This window comes from Anomalospiza imberbis, chromosome 1 (genome assembly GCF_031753505.1).
Source record: "Anomalospiza imberbis isolate Cuckoo-Finch-1a 21T00152 chromosome 1, ASM3175350v1, whole genome shotgun sequence".
Lineage (NCBI taxonomy): Eukaryota > Metazoa > Chordata > Aves > Passeriformes > Viduidae > Anomalospiza > Anomalospiza imberbis.
Window position 1 is genome coordinate 91828335 of NC_089681.1, and position 23363 is coordinate 91851697.

General features: G+C 37.5%; 1 protein-coding gene across 3 annotated transcripts in view; it reads left to right on the plus strand.

The window, feature by feature from the left end:
- The window catches only part of CDKAL1 (CDK5 regulatory subunit associated protein 1 like 1), a 386114-nt gene that overhangs the window by 125291 nt on the left and 237460 nt on the right, over positions 1-23363 (plus strand). For all 3 annotated transcript variants that reach the window (XM_068200064.1, XM_068200067.1, XM_068200065.1), the window contains 2 exons: positions 1599-1647; positions 16288-16408. In XM_068200064.1, coding sequence (XP_068056165.1) covers positions 1599-1647; positions 16288-16408 — 170 coding nt within the window. The remainder of the gene's footprint in view (positions 1-1598; positions 1648-16287; positions 16409-23363) is intronic.

Below are 23363 nucleotides of genomic sequence, written 5' to 3' on the forward strand. Positions count from 1 at the left end.
GCCTTCCATATGACTGCTTATGTGTGCTTTCTTTACAAGTTAATTGCTAGATATGTAACGTGAATGCTTGTGATTCAGAAAATTATTTAAATATATTTATTTTTTCAATAAAAATATTAAAATTCAGATATTAGCAATAATATAGAATTCATAATTAATATACTGTATTAAAAATCTAAAATGGTGGACATCCCTATTTTAAAAGTCTGTATTTAAAAAGATTTTAAAAAAAGAAAAATATAAATACTTTGACATGGACTTGATCCAACACCCAGATGAAGAAAGGAACTGACTTCAGTTGGGAGTTTAAAATCAGACTCCAACTATAGGTGAGGTTTTTTTTTTAACTTCTACTAGACAGATTGGAAAAATGAATGTGAAGTAGACAAGATTGTGCAGTCTTATATTTACAGGAGAAGACAAACTCGGTGGTTTAGGGCTGAAAGACTTACTGGCTTTGATACAAGGGATCCAAGTTCCAGGCTCCTTGTTGCAGACTAGGTTCTTCTCTTGAAGCCTCTGCAACTTGTGCTTTTCTGCTGGTTTTGGAAACATGCTGGAAAAGAAACTCCAAGGAAAAGACTGCTAAAATCATACTAAATCTAGTTAATGTAATGTACGGCTTAGAGAACCAGTGTTTAAAAAGGAATATTGTGGAAAAATTACAAACAAACTGAAGTGTGACAAGTTGGCTTTCCTGCAGCGTATGTAGATATCTGTAGTAGAATTACATAGAAGAGGGGATTTGGATGAAAGCTCTGGAAAGAATCTCAGCTTCCAGAATTCCTGGGTGTTTAATTTTGCAGTGTTAAATGTTGATTCCTTTTAGTTTATATGCCAAAATCTTTACAGTGTGTTGGCCATTGACTTTAAATAAAGACTAATATATCTATTAAGAAATAATTGAACTATTTATCTCATTTTTGGTGAATTTTGGCAAATGCAAAACTAAAACATAAATTTGTTGTCTTTATTTCAGATGTTGTATAATGGTCATTAAAGATTATTCTGTGTTGTGAAAAGCATGAGGGCTTTTCTCTCCATTTCCAAACACAGCCTGCATCAAGTTCAGGAGAATGTCTTGTTCTATTAAATTTCACAAAAGTATTTTTATTTTCTTCCTATGTTCCAGTGTCTTTCCCTTCCAGTACCTCATTCATTTTCTCCCATATATTCTGCCCTGACAGTATCGTCAGCTTTTTGTTGTGTTCTCCACATCCACTGTTTTGCTGTGGAGGCTGGGGTGAGGGAGCACTTTGGCTGTTTGAGCCACCCAGGTGCTGAGTGCCTGGTTCACCGTTGCCTGTCACAGACCATGAACAGCACTTAAGGCCTAAACTCTTTTCTTGCAATCGGGTGATTATTTGCCAAATTTATGGGAGCTTGCCATTTTTGAGGACAAAATTTGGTTTAAATTGGGTGGTAAATTTTAAAGTTACTTTTGGCAGATTGACCAAGATCCACAGAGAATAAAAACTGGCTAAAAACACAGACCAACTACCCCTTAATCCAGAAGAAGACACTCTTCAAAGACTAGTTAATATGAAAGTATGTCCAGTTGTTGACTACTTAGGTATTTACTTTCTGACTTTTTTTAGGTTCAGCAGATAGATCGTGTAGTAGAAGTTGTGGAGGAAACTATTAAAGGTAAGCATCATGCTTGAACTAATTGCAGGTAGTTGGAAATGTTTAAGTGTTAGCAGAAGTGCTGCTGGTGTGTTCTTTTTCACCCTAATACTTGCTTTGTGCTCTAACTGAATGTTTGGGCAGTGCTATTCTTTGTCATGTATACTTTGTATAATTGATAATTTCAGAGATCTTTTCTGTACGGAGCTCTGTGGGCTGTTGGTTTCGTAGGTAAATGATCAAGAGGAGACATCAAGAAATCATTTCATCAGTGTAGGTTGATGTAGAATATTGTATAAATCTCCTGCACTATTTTAATTGAGTGTTAAACTTTTACTTTCTTTTGTTTAGTTCTCTGGTATTTTCCTCTTTTCCGATGTTTTGGCTTACCTCCCTGAGCTCTTCTCAGCAGGGCAGATAAATTATCTTCTGGTTTAATGTTCTTTTGTAACTCTGTTCCTTGTTCTCTCTGGCTTTGTTCGTGTGTGTACTCTTAGTCCTTTGCAGTGAAGGAGGGAAAAAACCCAGAATTGTTTCTGCAGCCTGACCAGTAAACATTTGCTGTTAAATAAATATGTTTGTCTGGGTCTTTCTGGGTTACCTAAGTTTGTCTCCATTACTTATCAGGCCATAAAAATTACTGTTCCATGAAGCTTTAAATTACAAGGTTTAGTTTAATTGGCTGTACTTTCAATATAAACAAGTGTCTAGTCCACAAGACATTGTCAGTAACTTTAATGCTAAAATATGATTTTTTTGGAACTACAGGATGAAAGTTTAAAGCACTGCAAATTTTTAAAAGGAACAAAATCTTCTATCACAAAATTGTGTAGTGTGGTGTATGGCTTCTAGAGCTTGTGGTTTGAAGGCCTTAAGATTTCATGTTGCTTTGAATGCTTTCAGGAGTGAAACCTGTACTTTTATGTACTCCAAACCAAAATTTTTCCCAGATTGTCCTTAACTTACAGCATCTGTTTTTGAGGGGTAGAACCTACTTCGCCATACAAACAAAGAAGAAATACATTCAGTGTATATTTTTTATTTAATAAGCCAAACTGTGTTCCCAGAAACATCATTGTGTTCATGACAATATGTTGGAAATGATGATGCTTCATGATTTTTACAATGGTATTTTAGATCCCTATCTGCTTTTTCCCAAATTTTATTAGTTCTTAAGGGAGTAACATGATAACCTGGGTCAGCATGCCCTCCCTTTACAAAAATGGGGTTTGTAACATTTATACTGACTCCAGATATTACTGCTTTTTTGATAACATAATTACTCAGGTTATGGTGACTGAATGTTAAAGAGTACATATACTCTAGTAGCAGCTGTCAAAGTAATGATTTTCATTGAATGGATTTTTCGATTGCATTTTAAACTTTGATATAATGCTGGAAAATAATGTCCATAGCAATGTTAATAAACACTTAAACTTTAAAAAGTGTGAATTTTTGGAAGGATTGTTGTTCCTTTCTAGGTTACTAAAAGTGATTTGAATTAGAAGGAGAAAGTGAGCTGCTGAATTCCATACATAGTGCCAATTCCATCCGGGATTTCCCAAAAGGTAATGGAATGCAGGATTTCAGAAGTTTTATTGGGAAAAAAATGAACAAAAGCCAGCTCTCTGTTTTGAGAAAGTCAAATAGAGATGGTCAAGAAACTGAGACTGGATCATTTCTCCTCATAGGAGAGCCTGGGAAAGCTCAGGGAGGGGGAATCACATCAAAGTATATAAATTCCTGAAGAGAGGCTGCAAAGAAAAGTGAGACAGACTCTTTTCAGTGGTGTCCACAGAGAGGAGCAGAGGCAACAGGCACAAAAAAGCACAGGAGGTTCCATCTAAACACCAGGAAACATATTTTGATTGTGAGGATGACCAAGCACTGGCTCAGGTTACTGAGGGAGGTGGGTGGTAGAGATTCCATCCCTGGCTGTATTCAAATACTGTGGACATGGTCCTGGAGAACTGGCTCTCCGTGGCTCTCCTTGAGTGAGAGGGTTGGACAAAGTGGTCTTCAGAGGTCCTTTCCAAGTGTAACCCATCTGTGACAATAAAATTACAATTGGAAGGAGAATCAAGTTGGCAGAGATCACAGCATATGATAATGGCTTACTTTCGTAAAAGCCAGCAATAAGAGGAGCTTTTACTTATATTTCTTTAATTTACTTCAAGAAGCTGCATTATTTTATGTATTTTGGAATCATCTGCTAATGGAGAAGAATGTGAAGCTCTTTTTTCTTTGTGTGTTTTGGTTTGAAAAGCAAAACCAGTGAGAGACTTCAAGTCAGAAATAAAATTTATTAGGAAAAGAAAAAAAAAAAAAAAAAAAACAACCAAAAAACAAAACCAAATACATGCAACAATACAAAAGGAAAGAAAACAACCTCTGACAGAGTCAGAATACAACCTGACACTCTGGTGGTGGTGGGAGTCCAGACTGGAATGGCCTCAGTCTTCCCAAAGTGGCAGATGTGGTTCTGTCAGATCTTGGAGAAGGGTGTAATCTTTCTCTGACGGTGCAGTGGAGAAACCCCAGCTGTTCCCAGTGGGAAGCTGCCTTGGGTCTCAGGAACCCAGATTATCTTCAGTCAGGAAATGCTTGTCTCCTCCTGGGCGGAGCATCCCACAACGGGATGATGTAATTTCAACAGTCATGCAGTGACATTGAATGGGCCATTAACAACAGATATCTTCCCGGGGGAAAAGATAAGAAGAGAGGAGATAAGGAGGAGGTAGAAAAGATAAGAAGAAACTGCTCACAGATGGGAAATTAATAACATCTTGCATATCAACTTGGGACACTGTGTTTTATGTAGAGTCTAACTGTCAATTTCCATTATCCAAGTGAAATGAAATACTTTAGATAACAGGACTGTTGATTGGAATATTTTGTTATATAAAATAGATACATGGTAGAAGATTAAATTCGTGTTTGATCAAATGAAATGTAGTCCTTTGTCTTCATGAGTCTACATTGTTGGTAACAGCTTCTGAAGCTGCTAATGCTTTCAGGAGATGGAGGTGGTGTGGGACAGGGGGTTAAATATGAATTCTTAATTCAGAGCCAGCTTACACCTGTGACTTTTAAGTTGACTGTCTGTCATAGCTGTATGACACAATTTTTTTCACCTTTTTTTTTTTAAAGAAAAGCTAAAGGTTGCATGGGTGGGATACTCTTGTAGTGTGGTTAAATATATATTGAAAGCTTAAAAATATTCTATATTGAATGTCTAAAAAAATTTGAATAAGTGGAACTTCTTGGTGTCTATGCTTTGTAGGACAGCTCTGTAGTTTGGTCAGCCTAACAGAGTTGTCTGGATTTTCTGTCCAAATTCCTGATGCTAGTTTTAAGCCTAAAAGTCTAACTTTCCCTGGCTTCCCATTTCTTAAGTGGTACCTTAGATTTTTCTTGGATGCTTGTATTTTGTAGTACACAGTTTACAAAAAGGGAAAGTTTGCAGAAATAATTTTTTCCTTATACTTTTTTTTTTTTCGTAATAGTCATCTTTTCAGTTTTTCATGAAAATGGTTTCCCTGTTGGATTTGGTTGAAAGTTTGCTGCACTCACAAAGAAAATTGATTTATTGGAATTATTTAGAACTCTTCGTATATTTCATACAAAGAGTTTCTTCTAGCTTTTTTTCTCAGTGTTAAGGTCATTGTCAGGAAGACCTTTTCAGAACAATTCCATTTTGCTGGGTCAAGAGATAGTAGTTTCAAGAAATATATCTTTGTGGTGGTCTTTACCACAAATGTGTGAAGACACTGTAATTGTTAGTTCCCAACTCCCCATTGAGATAATTCTGATAAACACCTTTTATGTGACTTTATCTTTTTATCTTGTTCATCAGAAAATGGAAAAGAAGGATGTGCACATTTGTTGTTGCACTGACAGCTAAAAGAGAGAGCGAGAGAGACTTTTAAGAGGCTTAGTAATTTCTCATTTTTATGTCATCCTAACTTTTATCACAAGTGTTGAATTGAATCTTTGAAATTTCCTAATTAGCAGGTAAATTGTCACTTCCAGAAGCGATCTTCAATAGTAGTGCAGTATTTGTATGCAGGTCATGTCTAATTAATATTTATACTGTGTCCCGAGATATATTTTAACTAGAGGCATCTTCACATATTTTTCATATGATATGGTAATTTATAATCTGAAACCTCTATACTGCCTGTGAGGAACTAGACAAAATAATTCATTCACAGTCTCAGAACTGAGTTTCTCAAAGTGACGGTCACAATTTTGTAGCCAGTGTGTCTCTCAATCTTCCTGATAAAACAGAATGGTTTTGTCATGCAGGATTCTGATTTAACAGTTTAGTAAACCTTGATTCATCTGCACATTACCCAAATTTTGAATCTGGATTACAGCAATTTTTACAGCATTAGGGCAACATACTCTCTCATGTGCTTAGTTTTCCAGTAAGGTGTTATGATGACATAGAATGTTAGGAAAATTTTGCTAAGGCGTTTTGGTGTCTGTGAGCTAGGCCTATAATTATAGGCCTATAATTGATGTGTGTTGCATCACTTAGTAAAATTTCTGTATAGAATATAAAAGTTATTTGGGATGACCAGTTTCTATGGTATGCTCCAGTAAGCTGAAGATTTGTCTTTGGTGGGAACTGCAGAATGTCTTTATAGTGACTGTTAAAGTCAGTTTTTTTGAATCACTCTAAAAACCGTATTTAAAAAAGCCTGTGTGTGTATACAAGCTTGGCTATAAACAGTTTACAGTAGGCAAGAGAATACATTTGTTCTGTATTTTAAAGGAGAAATGCTAACTGCTTAATGGAGAAATTCCTCTTTTCTGGCTTTGAATTTAGGTCTTCAGAGATGTAGGTTTTTCCCCCTTCCTTTCTAGACATGCTTTCAAATCCCATGTTATTAAGGGTTTGTGGGGGTGGGAGGTGTGGGACCAGAGTATTTGTGTACAGCCTGCTTTTAGCTTAGGCCTTAGGGAGATGAGGGGCATAGGTTGAATTGAGTTTAGTCCACATTGTGTCTGTCTAATGCTTTCACAAAACATAGTTTTACAATGGGTCATTAGACCTGATTATAAAAAACAACGGAAGGAAATTACTTCAGGGTTGAGCCCTTTATATTTAACATAACCTTTCTCAGTTTCAGTCACGTTGACCTATCTGGTGAAGTTGTCCATCCATTCCCAGTTTAAACATTGACCATTATTTGCTCAACTGTTTAATTGTCCTCATGTGGTTAGCAGTTATGGATTCATGATAGTTGCAGTGTCTGTCTGTATGAAAAAGAGATCAATGATACCTATATTATATGTAGGCTGCAGTGTCGAATTTATACTGATTGTCTACCTGAGAGTGTGTGTATGTATATGTATCTGTATGTATATGAATGCCAGAATGTTAAATAGCATTTGTATGTGCTGCTTGATTTCACTCTAAACTGCTGGTAACCATAGATAAAATAGTCTCTTTTCAACTTCTATGACTGTGGGAAGAGTAGCCTTAAGAAGTTGATGACAGGCCAAATGAAGAATAAAAATTGGAGGAGTCGGGAGTTCCTATTTGAGGAAAAGTATCATTTGGCTCCCAGTCAGGAAACTGACTGTTTGTGCCAAAATGCAGCTTAAGGAGGGTCAGAGGGAGGGTAGTGGCCTCATCAAGTCCCTGTTTCTGTTTCTCTCTCCTTTGAAAGGACATAGAAAGGGGGGGTGAAGGGGACAGTTTTGGGTGGGTTGTTTTATATATTTCTCTCTGTGGTGGGTTGACCGTGTCTGGCTGCCAGACCCCCACCCAGCTGCTTTCTTGCTCCCACTCCTCACGAGGGCAGTGGAGAAAATAAGATGGAATAACTCTTGGGTCATGATAAGGACAGGAGGATCACTTACAAGTTACCGTCATGAGGAAAACAGACTCGACTTGGGGGAAATTAATTTAATTTATTGCCAGTTAAAAAATAGAATAGAGTGGTGAGAAACTATAGCTACCTTCCCTCACCCCTCTTCTTCCCATGCTCAGCTTCAGTCTCTCATCCCAGACTCCACCATCTCCTCCCCCTCAGTGGTGCAGAAAATGGGGAGTGGAGGCTGCGGTCAGCACAGTAATACAGCCCCTCTGTGCTGATTCTGCTTCCCCACACTGTCCTCCTGCTCCAGCCTGGGGCATTCCTGTGGGCTCTGGGGATCCAAGCTCCAGCGCGGGTCCTCTGCAGGGGATGCAGTCCTTCAGAAACAGGCTGCTCCGGTGTGGGTCCTCACAGGCTTCGTGCACTTACTGCCAGGAGCCCTGCTCTGTGCTCCTTCCTGCTCCGTGCTCCGCTGCAGGCTGCGGGGGATGATCGGCTTCGCTCTGCTCCTCTCCAGCGGCTGCAGGGAATCCAGTGGGGCACCCGCAGCACCTCCTCCTTCTTTTCTTTCTCCTCCTCCTCCTCTTCTCTCCTTGCTGCTCACGGGGCGTTCCCTCATGCTTCTTTCCTCGCTGCCAGGCAGTGTTTTTCCCTTTCTTACACCTGTGACAGCTGTGGAGTTCCACGGTGCCCTGTGGCAGGGCTTTTGGAGCCAGGTGGAGCCGGCTGTGTCTGGCACTTGGCAGCTTCGACCTCTCGTCGCAGAGGCCCCTGCAGCCCCCTCCACACAGCCCGGGAGAGTACCACATCTCTGCGATTTTTAGGAGGTAGAATTGCCTTTTAAACTGAGGTTGTGGAAAAATAAAGACATTAACTGGAAAAACTGTGTTCGAGGCAGTTTGGGTAATGCCTTGAGCACCCTGGTCTAGTGGGAGATGGACCTGCCCATGGCACAGGGGTTGGGACTAGATGCTCTTTAAGGTCCTTTCCGACCCCTTAACTAAGAATTCTGTGATTCTAGGAACTTGTGTCAGGGGCTGTGTTTGACAGACTTAAGAAAGTTGGGTGGGATTGAAATAATGTTTTCAGTGGGAATACACAGAGCTACAGTGAGTCAGGAACTTGGGGCTATGACTGTGATTAAAGGATTCACCCATCACTCAGTTGTAAGAATCAATCACTGAGATTAACGGCATAATGTGATACATGTCACCTGCCTCTGTTTTGTGTGCCCTGGATTGGAAATTTTGGAGATACTCCTATTTAAACAAAATTACAATTTTTTGTTGTCATCAAAGCATTATGGGTAGAAAGAGTGTCATTACTCAAACAAGCTTTCCCCCCCCCCCCCCCGCCTTCTGTTATTTAAGAACTACTTTGACAACAAGCATTGGCTTATAAAAGACCTGGCTGGAAGATGTCCCACTGTATGGATTTTAAATGAAGGTTTTTTCATGTGGCCAGATGCTTCAGTGAGAACACCAGGTTGCGTTTTGATTGCCCGTTTCTGACTGCTTACTTAAAGTGTGATGTACTGAAGGGTACTGATGAGTTCCAAATAGCAATACCATGATCTGTGCCATTATCAGTTCAGAGAGTTCAGCTTTGTAGACTGTAAATTAAACAAAAATGTAGACCATGATGAGGAATATACAGTAATTGTGGAGAAACTGTTTGTGCAAAGGCAGACTTTAATTGCTTTTGTAAAACATCAGTAATTATGTGGCTCAACATTAATATCGTCCCTACTGGGGCAAGAGATTTCTGTTACCATCAACCGGCTTTTGCTCTTACAAGGAAGTTTATTGCTGTTTTTGCTGTGTCTGTTCAAATGCTTTTGGAGATGCAGGGAGTATTGGGTATGTGAGATGATCTAGGACTTTAGATAGGTTTAGTAATTATTTTTCTCAGTGTAGTTATTTCACTGATTTAATTTATAAATCTGATATAACTGACTGTCCTTATTATGACTGTCACTGTTATGACTTTATTTTGTTAAGTAGCTCACAGAAATTGAATTGGAGATAAATAGTGCCACAGAAGAAGAAAACAAGCAATTGGGGGAAACAGACTGAAAATCTCAGTAGCACAACTGTGATTGCTCATTGTTAAATGAGCCTGTGATGTGCAAGCAAAAGGTGCCTTTTTTTCCAAACCCTTATGTGCTCTTTTCCACACTTTGAGTGAATGACTATCTTACAGCATCCCTATTTTTCTGTCCTATTCACATTGGTTAGATTCACCTGAATTTAACACTGTTAGAGAATCCTTGTGGCTGGTAAATGTAAAGAGTACCTCATGATTTTGGATACAGTGAGAAGTTCAGCTCAGCATTTCACTCTAAGGCTAAATTTGTTCTGTTCATCCTGCACACCCCAAAACATTAGGCAAATTACTTCTGCTGCTGCAGCTGGCTCTGACAATCCTGCTTTCAGCACTTCCCTTCCTCATAATGCAGCCTGTTTTATCTGATTCAAAATGTCTTTTCCTGTGGAAGTTTCTCTCCAGGATCTCCTGAGGTTTTAAGCAGAATCTTTGATCCTAATCAAATGCATTTCTTCACAGAGAGGTGAGGACAGAGGTTCAGGGGAACTCTTCCTGTAGTCGATTCTTAGTATTGTCCTTCTGAGCTGTGGAATTGTGGCTAGCATTTTGAGCTCACAGGAGATTTAACGTTCAGGCACTTTTTCAGAAAGACATTGCATGATCTCAGAATAAGTAGGATGAAGCTAGTGAATCCTGGAAAAAAAAAAAAGCAGTAGTGCTTTAATAGGGCATTTCAAGTGCTTTTGCTGTGATAGAGGAAAATACTATGGATGTGTCAAAAATGTTCTTGGATACTTATATTCTTAATTTAACTTGGTGAAATTTTTACATGGACAGTAATTCCTTGTTAATAGTTACCTCTTTTTCTGTATGACTCCTTGTACAGTACGGTTTTAGTGCTTACAGATATTGTTATGATTGAGTCATACACTGGAGACATGCCAAGAATAAAGAGATATTGTATGTTTAATGGAGAGAAAGTGGTGTATTAATTTTAGCAATATGGGACACCTGTGGACCTTTTCTACTGAATATCTAGTTTTTGAAATTACATTAAGTGAATTTTAAAAAGCTCCTGCCATCACCAATGTGACACTCAGATTCCAGAGTCTTCCAAAGCAGTATTATTGTTGGATGCTGATTCCAAGTGCAACACTTAGCAGTTCTCTGTATTTCAAGCTAGTTACAAATGTGCTGTATGCTTAGTAATTCCTGCACATTTCTATGAAGCTTTTTGATTTGGTATAGGGTGGAAATCAGTCTTTTTATGAAAGAGTTTTGAATGCAGAGACTGGATCAAACGCAGCACTGGCTATCAGCATCGTAATGGGACTGAATGCCTGGCCCAAGCATGGTGCAGTGAAACACAAGGAAGGATCAGTAACTCTGACACCATTAGTCTGAATTATTCCGTGTTCCTGTCTACACCAGATGAAGGAGTTTGACTGTTACAGAACATTCCCATCTTCACTGATCTAGAAGAGGAATAATTTAGATTAATTGCTTGGTCAGGAGCAGGGCATATACCTTTCAGTTAGGTTTGGCTTTTCTTTGCTCCCTGAATTTACTTGGGACAGGAAATGCTACTGATGACATTCAGGGATGCCAATGTGCTGCTGGCCAGCTGGGGTTGGTTTGGATGGGAGCTTCCACACAGCAGAGTCCTAAACCAATTAGTGTCCTTGTTTTTGCACTTGTGTGTGTTTGACAGCATGTGATTGCTCTGGGGAGCTTGGGAATTCCTTTGAAATCAGTCATGTCTGCTGTGGGACAGCATGTTTGTGCTGCAGGGCAGGGAGAAAAGATGGGAGAGGAACTTATGATCTGCCCATGCTTGATGCTTCTTTCAGTCTTTATTACTGCTTTTGGTTCTTCTTTACACATCTTCCTTTAGTTTTTCTTTGAAGAAATGTATTAGTTTTTCTTTCATATGCCTTTTACCTTCCTTTCCTTAGCTACACTGCTCCTATGTGCTATTTTTTCCAGTGCTAACCTTGAGGAAGGAAAACTCTCTATTCATTAAGAACCAAACAGTGGTGGAAGGAAATGTGTGCAAGAGTACACAAAATGTGCTTAATCCTGTTCCTTAAAGATGCTGGAGAAAATCAGACAGGTCGGTGAGAGACATCTGAGAAGTGCAGAACAGTGCATTGGCAACTGTGCTGAGGAAAAAAGTCTTTCAGGAAATGGTGAATAACCTCTAAGCATAGTGATGTAACAGGGAAAGAGTGGGTAACAGAACAAGCAAAAAACAATATAAATTGTTGCTGCCAAGGCTGGGGTTTCCTGCATCTTTGAGGATTTTCTGTAAAATCGTGGTTTTGAGCTGCTTGAGATATCTGCACTGAACTTGAAAGCTAATAACTAAGAAATCTATGTCTGGCTGGGAGTTGTGTTTCAGAGTCACACTGTATAGCTCCAGTGGGGTGTGCAGGGGCGTGGAGGGACCCTCAGTGGCTGCCCTCTTCCATCTTTCAAGCTGCTATAATTTCCCAGCAGTTCTTGAGGAGTGCCAGCCTATGGACAGAGTGAAGCTGATTTTTTTTTAAACATAATATAGATCTACTAGTGTCTGATATGATGCTGATAGCCAGGTAAAGTTTACAAAAATTTACTAAGCCAGGCTACTTCCCCCTGACTTATACTTGTAATAAACTAGGAAGGTACCAGTCCCATTTGAATCTGTTTGCTCTAATATCATTAGCGTTCTTCTGTGGTTCTAGGTCACATGCATATGATGTTAACCTGAGGTTCACAGGACATTTAATGCTATAATCTTATGACAAAGAAATTCCATTACCTGTTCCGTTCATATATTTGTATTTCAAGATTGGGCCTTCTCCATCAATCCTGAAGCACATACATTTATTATTAGAGGTATATGTATGTGCCATTAAAACTGTGCTAATTCTTTGTGTCCCTTTTAACAAGTGAAAATAAATACCTTGAAAATATTTTCATTTTGCATACTGAATGATCAAATTAGACACATTTAAATGCCCTCTTTTAGGCTAACAATAAGATTTAATATCCTCATAAATTTATTCCAACCTCATTCTTCTTGCAGATAGTGCCAAGTAATGTGAATTGCATCTACTGACTTCTGTATAAAGATGAGTTTAATATTAAACAGTTCTGAAAACTAGAGAGCTCTGTTTCATTTTAAATTGTTCATAGCTTGATTTCATTTGCATTTGCTGTGAGTGATTCTGCTCTGCAAGTGTCCTTGCTGGACTTGGTTAGTATTTCTGTTACGTTTAATCTGTATTAATTATCTACTAACTAGTGAAAAACTGCTGACACATGACCTAAACCACTAATTAACTTTTTCAGGTTTTGTTTTGTTTTTTCTTGATGGATTTTTATCTACTGCTAGACTGTGTGGAAGTAGGAAAGTTATTTTTATAGGAGGAGCAGTTAATAGGTCTAGATAATTTAGGCTTTCCTATCTAACCTGACTAGATCTGTTTGTCTTTAAGCTGTGTTTCAAAGCTTATATTGTAGAGTGAGCCCTCAAAAAAGGAGTGGTGTGTTTGCTTGATATCTGAGATGGAGCACTCATCATTATGGTTAATAGACTTGTGATTAACTCAGTTTTCAAAAATGTTGTACAAAACTTAAAAAAAAAAAAAAGGAAATAAAACAAACATGAAAAGAAAGACTCCTTTTAAGTTTGGGACACCTGCTTTGCTTAGTAAGTTATGAAACCTGTAAAGTCAGAGGGAAGGTAACTTAATCAGATAAAATGCTTTAGAAGTAAAGCTTAATTGCAGTGTTTTGTCCCATTCTAACCTTTGAAAGGAGGTAATGAATGAGATTTAAAATTACTACTTTTTTAGTTAAACTTGATGTTGATCTGGGATTAATAGTGCTGGCTAGACACCAGCACTAAATAAAAAAGTTATTTAGCCTTTTCCTAGCTGAAGATGGCAAAATATTTATTTGTAAGTTTACTTGAAATAAGTTTGAGGAAAAAAAGATTTACAGCATGTGAAAAAGTATGATTCAGTGTTTATCAAGTTATGTTTTATTAATAGTAACAATTCTGTAAACAGATGCTTTAGTGATTGCTTAAAATGGAACAAATAGTCCTTGTATGGAGTAGAGGAAAAAGGATTTAAGGTCACAAATACTGTAATTGAGGAGGTTTTCTTTGTAAGAAAAATAATTAAGTGTGCCTGCCACACAAGTCACAGTAGTTGGATGTGCGTGTGCTGCTTGCCTTCTGGAAGCATTAAACTCTCTGCTAAAACTCATCTCCCACTTGGAGGCATTTTTTTAGCCTCTGGTGTCTGGACTGAAAAGTACAGGCATGTTGTTATTCTTGAGTGCCCCACAGGTCTTATGAGCCTCATATTAATTTGAACTTCAGTGTCATTCAGGAGGAATATGGGAAGTGTATTTTATGTGAGAATAAGCTGCCATTTTTGATTGTCAGGCCATAGATTTCCTGAGCTCAGGGTCAGGGTTGGGATGAGTGTTGACATTCAGTGGATTATGTGGGAGATGGTTACAGAACTGAGGTTTCTTTCCTGAATAAAGGTAGTCTCTGATGATAGAAGGAGCTCAGTCTTATTCTCCCTATAAGTTATATTCTATCTGTGGAATGGCCTCATCTTGTGGGGTGTTTTTGAGGGTGATTGTCTGTTGGAGGACTGCTCTCAGTATGAGAAAGGGAGAGCATGAACTAAATTCTTGTTAGAGAGCAGTTACACACATGGCTTCTCCTTGTGAGGGTCTGTGTTCTGAGGAGATGAGGCCTCCCTGATTCTGCACGTGAAGATATTACCTGGGGAGGGGGGCAGGTTGGTTTTGTGGTTTGTTGTTTTGATCTTGTTTTTTAAACTTAAGAATGGTGGTTTGACCCCAGTTCTAAGTGTGTGAATTTTAAATTTTGGGTAACTTGTTGTTGAACCTAATTGTTTTAAGACTACAATGAATCGTTCCACTGTATTCTCAGCCATAAATCCAAATACACCTTTAATATGGCAATGTAGCTGAATATTTAAAAAAAATGGATAAACTGGTTTATTCCAAATAAACCACAGTATTAACAAATAAAAAAGGAATGTTTTCTGTTTCTAGTTTAACCCACTCACTTTTTTATATAAGTAAATGAAATGGTGTCATGCTTGCAGCTCCTCAATGAAGCATTAGATTAGAAAATAACAGATGGTATTGTGAGACAAGGATATTACTGTTATTCTCAGGAAAAGGTAGAAGTGAGTTATTTAGCAAATGCTGGTAGCACAAGCACCATATTACTGAATTCACCACAGGATATAATGAAATTTTGTCAACTGCAACTGCAGAAGTAATGAATTTTGTTTCCTGTCAACATTATGATGTCTTTTATCAGTATTAACCATTATGTCTCCTATTGGTGTTAAATTTGATTCTATCAGGTCAGTCCTGCTCTCTTGTTCATTAGATCACATTTTTGATTTAGAATTTTTATGCATCTTTAAAAAACTTGAGGAAGATGTTATTCTAGAAGTAGTTGGGTTTTTTTCCAGGCTGTTGTTGCCGTATCAAGGAAATAAATTAAGAGCAGGAATGCCACATTATTCAAAAATTAATTTATGACTCCTCAGAACAGGCAGTGAAGAAAGGCTTTGAATGATGAAGGAGTTAATTTTGTAAATAGCTGTTGGTAACAAAAGTTAGGAGCTTTGATGTAACAGAGCTTTTAATTAATTTGAAGTGGTCATAGGCTTTGCTGTGCTGGATTTAGCTCAACACCCCCCCCCCCCCCCCCCCCCCCCCCGCCCCCTTTCCAATTTCAGGGTTAGCTTTTTCTTTCCTGAAATATTGGACTGAAGCTGTAGAGTTTACTATCAGGGAGTTTTCCAAGTTCAACAGACACATGCTTTCTTTTCTGCCAGTTTGAGTTGTTGTTTTCCAGCTCTGTTTAGGTATCTACCATTAGCTTTCACTTTCTGTCTCTCATCTCGCTGTTCTAGGCTTTGTGGAGTAAATGATACCAGTCTTAACACTTATAACTTGGGAACACTTTAGACTACCTTATGCAATAATACACACAATTGTTTTGATTCTTCATTGTTAGTTCTTGCCTCACAATATCAGTGAACCCTGTCATTTGTGCTCTTTAAATATAGCACTTGTCGTGGCATGACTGATGTAGGCAGTTGGTGAAATTATTTGTATTTTAGTCCCTGAATATTAATGGCTTCAGGAAAGTAGTTGTGAGGCAGTTTTCTGACCTGCAGTTGTCCTGGTCAGGAATATATTCCTGGGAGGAATATATGTAAATCCTGGTAGTCAGCTTAGCCACAGACATGTGAGGAAACGCTTCCCAGCACTTTTAGACTTACACAGTCAGGTAACCTTGAAATGTGTTGGTTCTCCATATAATAAGCTAAAAAAGTATTTAGTTGTTTATTACCTTCTAATTTAGGTTTGAATTAAATTTTTTGGGAAGAATAATTTGATCCTGCCATGCAACTCATTTAAATATTATTGCTGTGTTGCTATTTGCTAGAGAATCTAAAAATGAGACTGCTTAGATAGTTTTAATCATATAAAACAGAAAGTGTAAGTGTGAAAAGATAATTGGATGAAATAATTTGCTCATTTTAAGATGATTTATTTTACCTGTCAGTGTCTCTTTATAAATGCTCCAGTACATGGAAATATATTATTACATCTCATTCTCATTTTCAATCTTTGAAATATAAACACTACTTCTGAAGAAGAGCAAATCAAAACAACTATGATGAGACTTGTTCTTTGTAATGACTGCATTTTTTTGTTTAATTTGAAGGTCATTCTGTGAGACTGCTGGGTCAGAAAAAGGATAATGGAAAACGTTTGGGGGGAGCACGACTGGATTTGCCAAAGATTAGGAAGAATCCACTGATAGAAATAATTTCCATCAATACAGGGTAAGAATCTTCCAAACTTACAAAACATTCAGTAAAGCAGAACAATTCCTTTTATCTCTTTCTGCAGGTCTAGTGTACTACTCTTAAGCTACACAGAAGGAGGCAGGATGACCACTTTTAAATAGTTTAGGATGTTAAATTACATTCATTTTGGAAAATAAATCCCTGCTTATTTGGTTACAAAAAGAGCATTTATAGGGTTGTTTTCTCCCCTTCTCTGATTTTTTGATTTCTTAATGGTAGTTCCAGAATATTTTTAGCAACTCGTTAAGATCTGTCTGATGTGATTGTCAGCCCAGATGTATTAATGGCTAAATTAGATATAGTTACTTCTGTCTTGCTCCTCTAACCTGTTTGTAAAGAGTCATCATGTATATATTTCATTCTTATATTCATTTGAACAAACTACTCTCTCCTGTCAATCAACTCTGGATGCCCATTTCCCCACAAGACTACAAGAATTTTTCTGTCCTGTACTCGTACTTTGAGGAATTTTATTTTTATCTTCCTTCCCTTGCTGCTTTCCTTTTATCAATGCCAGTTGGTATCCTTCCATTTTGTCAATTTATTAAAAAAAAAGAAACAAAGCAGCAACAACAAAAATCATACAAGTCCTCTTCTGATTTTCCCATCTTCTCCAACTTATGTAGTAATTTCCCTAGTGCTTGAATTTAAAATGCATTGCTGTGGGTATCCCAGGTGTGAACTTACTGCATAGAATGAAATAAAAAAGTGTTGTATCTCAGGTCTGAGTTTAGATTAGCACATTAATAAACACTTCATAGGGGAGTTTTGATATTTTCTTTTTTACTTCCTTGTCTTTTAGTAATGTGGCCTTCAGAATTGCTGCGAAACCTAGTGTGCTGTTTAGGTCAGAATACAAGTTCAAGGCTTAGTGTGGTTATTTTTTCTTCCTCTGTCTCCTGGTAAATATATGTCATATTGCTGAATTATAATACCTTTTTAAACTGCATTTTTGTTCGTGGATTGGTTTTGAAGTCTGGATATAAGCTTTTCAGTGTAGCTACTTCAAGTGTTCTAAATTCTTTACCTTATTTCCTTTCCAGTGAACATCTTGGTTTTGCCCATCAAAATCCTCGTCATGATTAAAACCATTTTTTACATTTACTGTGTCTGACTTTCAGATGGCAAAAATTTTCCTTTTCCATTAATATTTATCACAGTGTAATGTTATCTTTCTGGTTATAAATGTTGTCAGGATTGTACGCTAGTTGAGCTATGGTCTTGTTCATGTCTTTTGATGTATAATAATGAATTTAAGATAGGAAAATTAGAAAAATACTATTATTTCAAATATCAGATTAGTAGTAGTTTAATTACAGAGGTTAATACAAGGGTACTGTACGGTATATACACTTAGCATTAGGTGACTGATGAGGATAGCAACCATTTGAAACTTTTTAAAAAATATATTTTAAACAGACTTTTTTTTTTTACTGTTTGAAAAAACAATTACTTCCCAAATTGATCAAACTGCTGACTGTTAACATCTCCTAAGAAGTTACTCTTAGAAACCCTTTCCTATAGAACATGATAGTTTACAAACAAAAATTACATTGTATAGTAGTTCTTGTTGTTCTCAGGTCAATTAAATACCTACTTTCCACCATAAGACAATATAAAAAAACACTGGAAACCACAAAAAGCATATCTGTTTCGTGGAGAAGAAAGTTAAATACGACTTGATAAGGCCAAAGCATTCTTAAAGCCTCAAACAAACAAGTTAGTTGTATAAGGCACCTAAATTAACTATCTCAATCTGTGTTATATTGCCTGCTTTCCTCTCCTGAAATACAGATGCTTGGGTTTTCCTGTCTTTCTCTTCCCCTTCCTCCTTCCCAGCCTCTCCAGCTGTGTATTGTAGGTGACTTTTTTGTGTGTTGGTGTGGGTTTGAGAATTTAAAAGGCAGCAGTGCGCAGCAGTTTCTGAAAATATAAAAATGTAATGAACGAAGAACAAGACACAGACTGAATTAATCACTGCGATTTGACTGTGCTAATTTTATCAGCTTTGCCTTAGTAGTCTGGTTATGTCAATTTTTATTACCAACACCACATTGGACCACTGAGTTTTCTCTGTGTAGACACAGGAGGAAACTTTGAAGATTATTTTTTGGTACAGTGATCTTTATTAAGAGGTGAATTTGGATCAGACTAGGTGATTTAAAATAGTAAAAAATACTTTGTTAAAAATAGTGGTTTCCTCTTTTGAAATATTTTTGTCTGATACTGTTAAATGATAGCACTTGGGAGCAGCATGAGCAGGGCTTCTCCATGAGGGAGGCCGAGAAGGGACGTGAGGGTGCCACCAGCACAGGCAGTGCCCACTCCAGCAGGGCATCTGGTGCCATGGGGCCTGAGCAGTGTGGCAAAGCTGGGGGCTGGAAGTAGGAGCCATGAGCAGCCCCAGACACATGGAAAATTCCATAATCACAGAATATGCTGCGTTGGAAGGGACCCACAAGGATCATAGAGTCCAACTCTTCGCCCTGCACAGGACAGCCCTAAGAGTCACACCATGTGCCTGGGTGGTGAAATGATCACCCACAGCCTGGGTCTGAAGAGTACGAATAAAACAGGTCTGAGGAGATGAGTGCAGGACCAGAGGCAGGCACGGTACTTAAGCTAAAGCCAGGTCTGGGAACAGAAGCCTGAGCTTCACTGAGGCTTCTGGTGCAGAATAGTCTGTGGAAGCAGCAGCTGAGGCTGGGCAGGTCAACGAGGGCCTGGGGGTGCCCATGGGGCTGTGACAGGTGGTGCTGAATTACCATTTCCAGCTGGGGTTTTAATGAAACCTTGGCCTTTTCTGTAATTCTGTAGGAGAAGAAAAGGCTTATTGGAGCATGTATATATCCTCCTCCCCAAAGCACTGGAGTCTTCGATGACCCCTTTCCTTCTTCTGTAGGATGAATTCCTTTATGTACATGGACATCTGCCAGCTGGAACTATTCTTCTGAGGGTTCAGAAGGACCATTTAAGTTTTGGGAGTCTCCAGAAATGCTGGTTGTTAAGACAGCTCTCATCTGTGTCTTTGTTTCTTAGCTCAAGATGGTGTCAAATTTGGTAATTTTGACTTGAGATTTCTTTTATTGATTCCTTCTTCTCTCAGAAATGGACGAAAAAAAATTCCTGACCCAAAGATTTCTGTCCTTGTATAGTAGCTGTGAACTTTTTCTGTACTTGTCCAAGCACAAATGCATGCCTACATAAGCACATGTCCCTCTGTGTATTGCCCAGACTGCTGCTGTACATGAGTGTCTGCAGCTGTTTGCATAAATCATATCTGTCTTATCAAGGGACAGACATATTGTGTCTCCACTACACTGTGCAGTCTGTAACAATGAAAATTAAAAATAAGCCAAAACAAAACCCCACTAGGTATGGAGTATCTGTGAAGATCAGATGCTACTTCTGTCAGCCGTGAGCCAGCTCAGAGGTTTTACACAGCTACATGTTTGTCCTTAAAAGGTGCTGCTCTGCCTTTACAGGGACCTGTGTCTTGTTCAGTGTTTGGCACTTTAAAATTTTTTTTTTGTTAAGTAATGGACAGTTTTTTCCTACTGTTAATTTTGATTGTCCTGAGGGTTGTTGTTTTCTCATTGAGAAATCCAACCTATTTCTTTTATTTACCATGACGGTGGTTTCTGTCAACACACTGTGACTCTAGAGAACAGCTCCCATCCCAGGAGTGACATGTTTCAGAGTTTCCAAGTATGTTGCAGAGACTAATGGTGAGTTACCGGAATGGAGGCACAGGAGATTTACCAGACTTCTCTGACACACAAAGATATGTTAGTGATACATCATTTTTCCATATGCAGATACATAAGAAGTCCTTACCATCCCAGTATCCCATACAAGCTGTATATTGGCCTCTGTAATTTCCTCGTAAGATATAAGTTACCTTTTCTTCCTGTATGGTTTACTTTCTCTGTTATGGTTTAGAAAACACTTTGCAATAGTTTTCAAATCAGGGTTTTTTTCCTATAAAATAGGCAGTCAAAAACCAGGGATTGTCACAGTCCCCATATAGCTGTCTTAATCTTAGAATATCCTGCAGTGATATTAGTAGATCTGAACCTAGAAACAGTGATTTGTTCCTGTAGTCCAGAAAAATTTTCTGCTTTGAATTAAGGCATTTGGTTAAATCTTGTCTGGTTTTATTTATGTCATAAGTGTATATTGTATAGGTCATCATCTTACTTGGTACAAACCAGGTAATAGTAAGATAAAAGCATGTTAACTGCTGTTTGGAGAAAAGGCATAAATTTTAAACTAATCTCCTAATGTGATTTTTCTGTTAGTTTGAAATAAGAAAGAGAAATATTCTCAAATTCATTTTGTAATACAGTTTATTTAGGTCAAGGGAAAAATCTTCTTCTCCTTGTGGTCTCATCTTCATTAGTGCTAGTTTCATAACCCATGTAGCCACCTAAACAGCTCTCTTTAATGGGATCGAGACTGTTTTTCCCCATGTTATTTAATTCTGTATCTGCTTTGTTGCTTGGACTATTACTCATATATCTTTGTTGTTGTTATGAATTGAACTCCCTTATTAACATTTACATAGATTCAAATATGACTTTATTTGTGCTTTTTCTGGATGCCCTGGGAAGCATGAGAAGAGTATAATATCACCTTAAAATGAGTCCACACTAGAATTTACTGATGGGTGGGTTTGCATATAGGTCTATTGAAGAGCTTTCTGTATTCTTTTTGAATTTTCTACTTCTCCTAATGGAGCAGGAAAGTTACTACACTGCTCATATGACTGGCTAGAGAAGAATTAAAATGCACTGAACAGGGAATTTGAAACCAAAATGAACATAGCATAATCTCAAAAATGAGGAGAATATCAGCAGAGATCAAAAAGAGAAGCACAGGGCTCTACTTTCCTGCTCAGAGGGAAAATTTTTGTTTCCTGTATGATGCCACTGTATGGATAGATGTGTAGAGTACAGTCAGAAGAGTATTTATTCCTTTGCCAGCCTAAGATACTTCACTGAGAGATACTGAAGTCTTTGGGAACACTTCAGGATGCTTCTGCAGGTTTTTATCAGTGAAGTGTGCATCTAATTATATCTGAATATGGTCTATCCAGTCTAAAGAGTGATTTAAAATTAATATTTAGCAAAGTAGTACAGACATCTACTAGCATCCATTAGATCTTTTTCTAATTACAGTAACAAATTGTTGTTTATTAAACAAAAAGAGGCCTTATATGTGACTGTTAAATCCCTGAGCTCTTGCAGTGACCTGTGTTGCCTATCCAGATTTTTGACTAGTTGAACTGTCTGAGCTAGATTTCTACCTTTTTGTGGCATTCAGCAAACATGACCTACACCTTTGGGTCCACCTTTGAAAATGCTTTGTTCACATCATCTCTGATTTCTTTGTAAGAGGGATGAATTTTCTGGAGTCACCATCTTGAAACCATATCAAAATATCTTTGATTTCTCAGATAAGGATGTTGTGGCTTAAATGTGAGAGCACGTGTAGCCTTTCTGTGTAGTGGCTTTCTGTGCTGAAATTTGTGGGATATTTCAGTAATAATCTCATCAGTTCAGCAGAACAGCCATTTCTTCAACTTTCTGTGTTTACTCTTGTTACTGAAATCTATTCCTTAGTACAAAGATATCTCTAGATAAAAACATATAGAGAGATGGAAAATTAAACTCTTTCTGGTATGTGAAAAATTGGATCACCTGGTGTTTGACAATGATAACTTGTTTTTTGGCAGCTGCTTGTATATTTTTGTCTATCCAGCTATGAAACAATGTTTTCAAATTGCCCTCTAAAATATTACTGTCCCCATTTTGAATGAACAGTTAGTCTGAATTACAAATCTGCTTATATTTTGCAAAAATCTTTGAGTACTTACAAGGATAAATTCCACATTTTCAATTTACCCAATTTAGTTTGTTTATTAATAACATACACTTTTCTGTATTTTAATGCTTTACTTTTCAAGTACTCATGTAAGTGGTGCTGAAGTCAAAAGAAGATTTTGATTTTTAGAATACAAAATGAAAACATATTTTGATCTGCATTCATTATTGTGCTTGGAGAGGCAAAATATTATTTCTTTGGATTACAATAATACAGTTAGTATATAATTACTATTAAATGCACATGTATTGTATTTACTTCTAGTGGAGTTCAAGGTAAATGCTGAGAGTGAACTCCCCAGGAAATATGAAGCTGTATATAATTACTTTGGCCCTACCTTACCTTATAATATTTAAATAGGCACTTTTCATAACTGTTTAACTCAAACATTGATGACACGCTAGAGCCTATCATGTCAGTTACCCTCGGAAACAGGGAAGGTAGAAAGTCTGGAAAGGTAGTGTATGTGTTTTTGAAAGGAAAAACACATACAGGCTCTGCATCAGGCTTTTTTGTTTATATTTCAAGTGGTATTTGCATGTTCATATATTTAGATTTTAGCTATACTATCAATCAAACATGTATTTCAAATGTACATGTAACAAATATTAATCTGTTCTGTTTTGGCACAATTCACAGGACAATTTACAAAATGAAAATTATGGGTGATATAGTTGTGTGTTTCTAGGCATTTTAATTTTAGTAATAAAATCTGAAAACCTAGTAGTCCAAAACTTGCAGAAACCACGTTGCTGTAACTGAGGGAAAAGGAAAATCAGTTTACAACAGAAAGCCCTAACAATGTACTTTTTTTGCCTAAGGTCTCTTTCCACTGCAACTTACTGTAACTCACATCTAAGGTCATTATTTCTTAATAATTTCTTAGATATTTAAATAGCATATTGATGACACTCTCTGAAAGATTTCTCTCTTTTTCTGTTATTAGTAATTTCTTGCAATTACAATTAGTAATTTCTTATTACAATTACATCTGTAGAAGGAATATAAAATTATATGTAATAATCTGTTTAAAAAAGTGCTACAA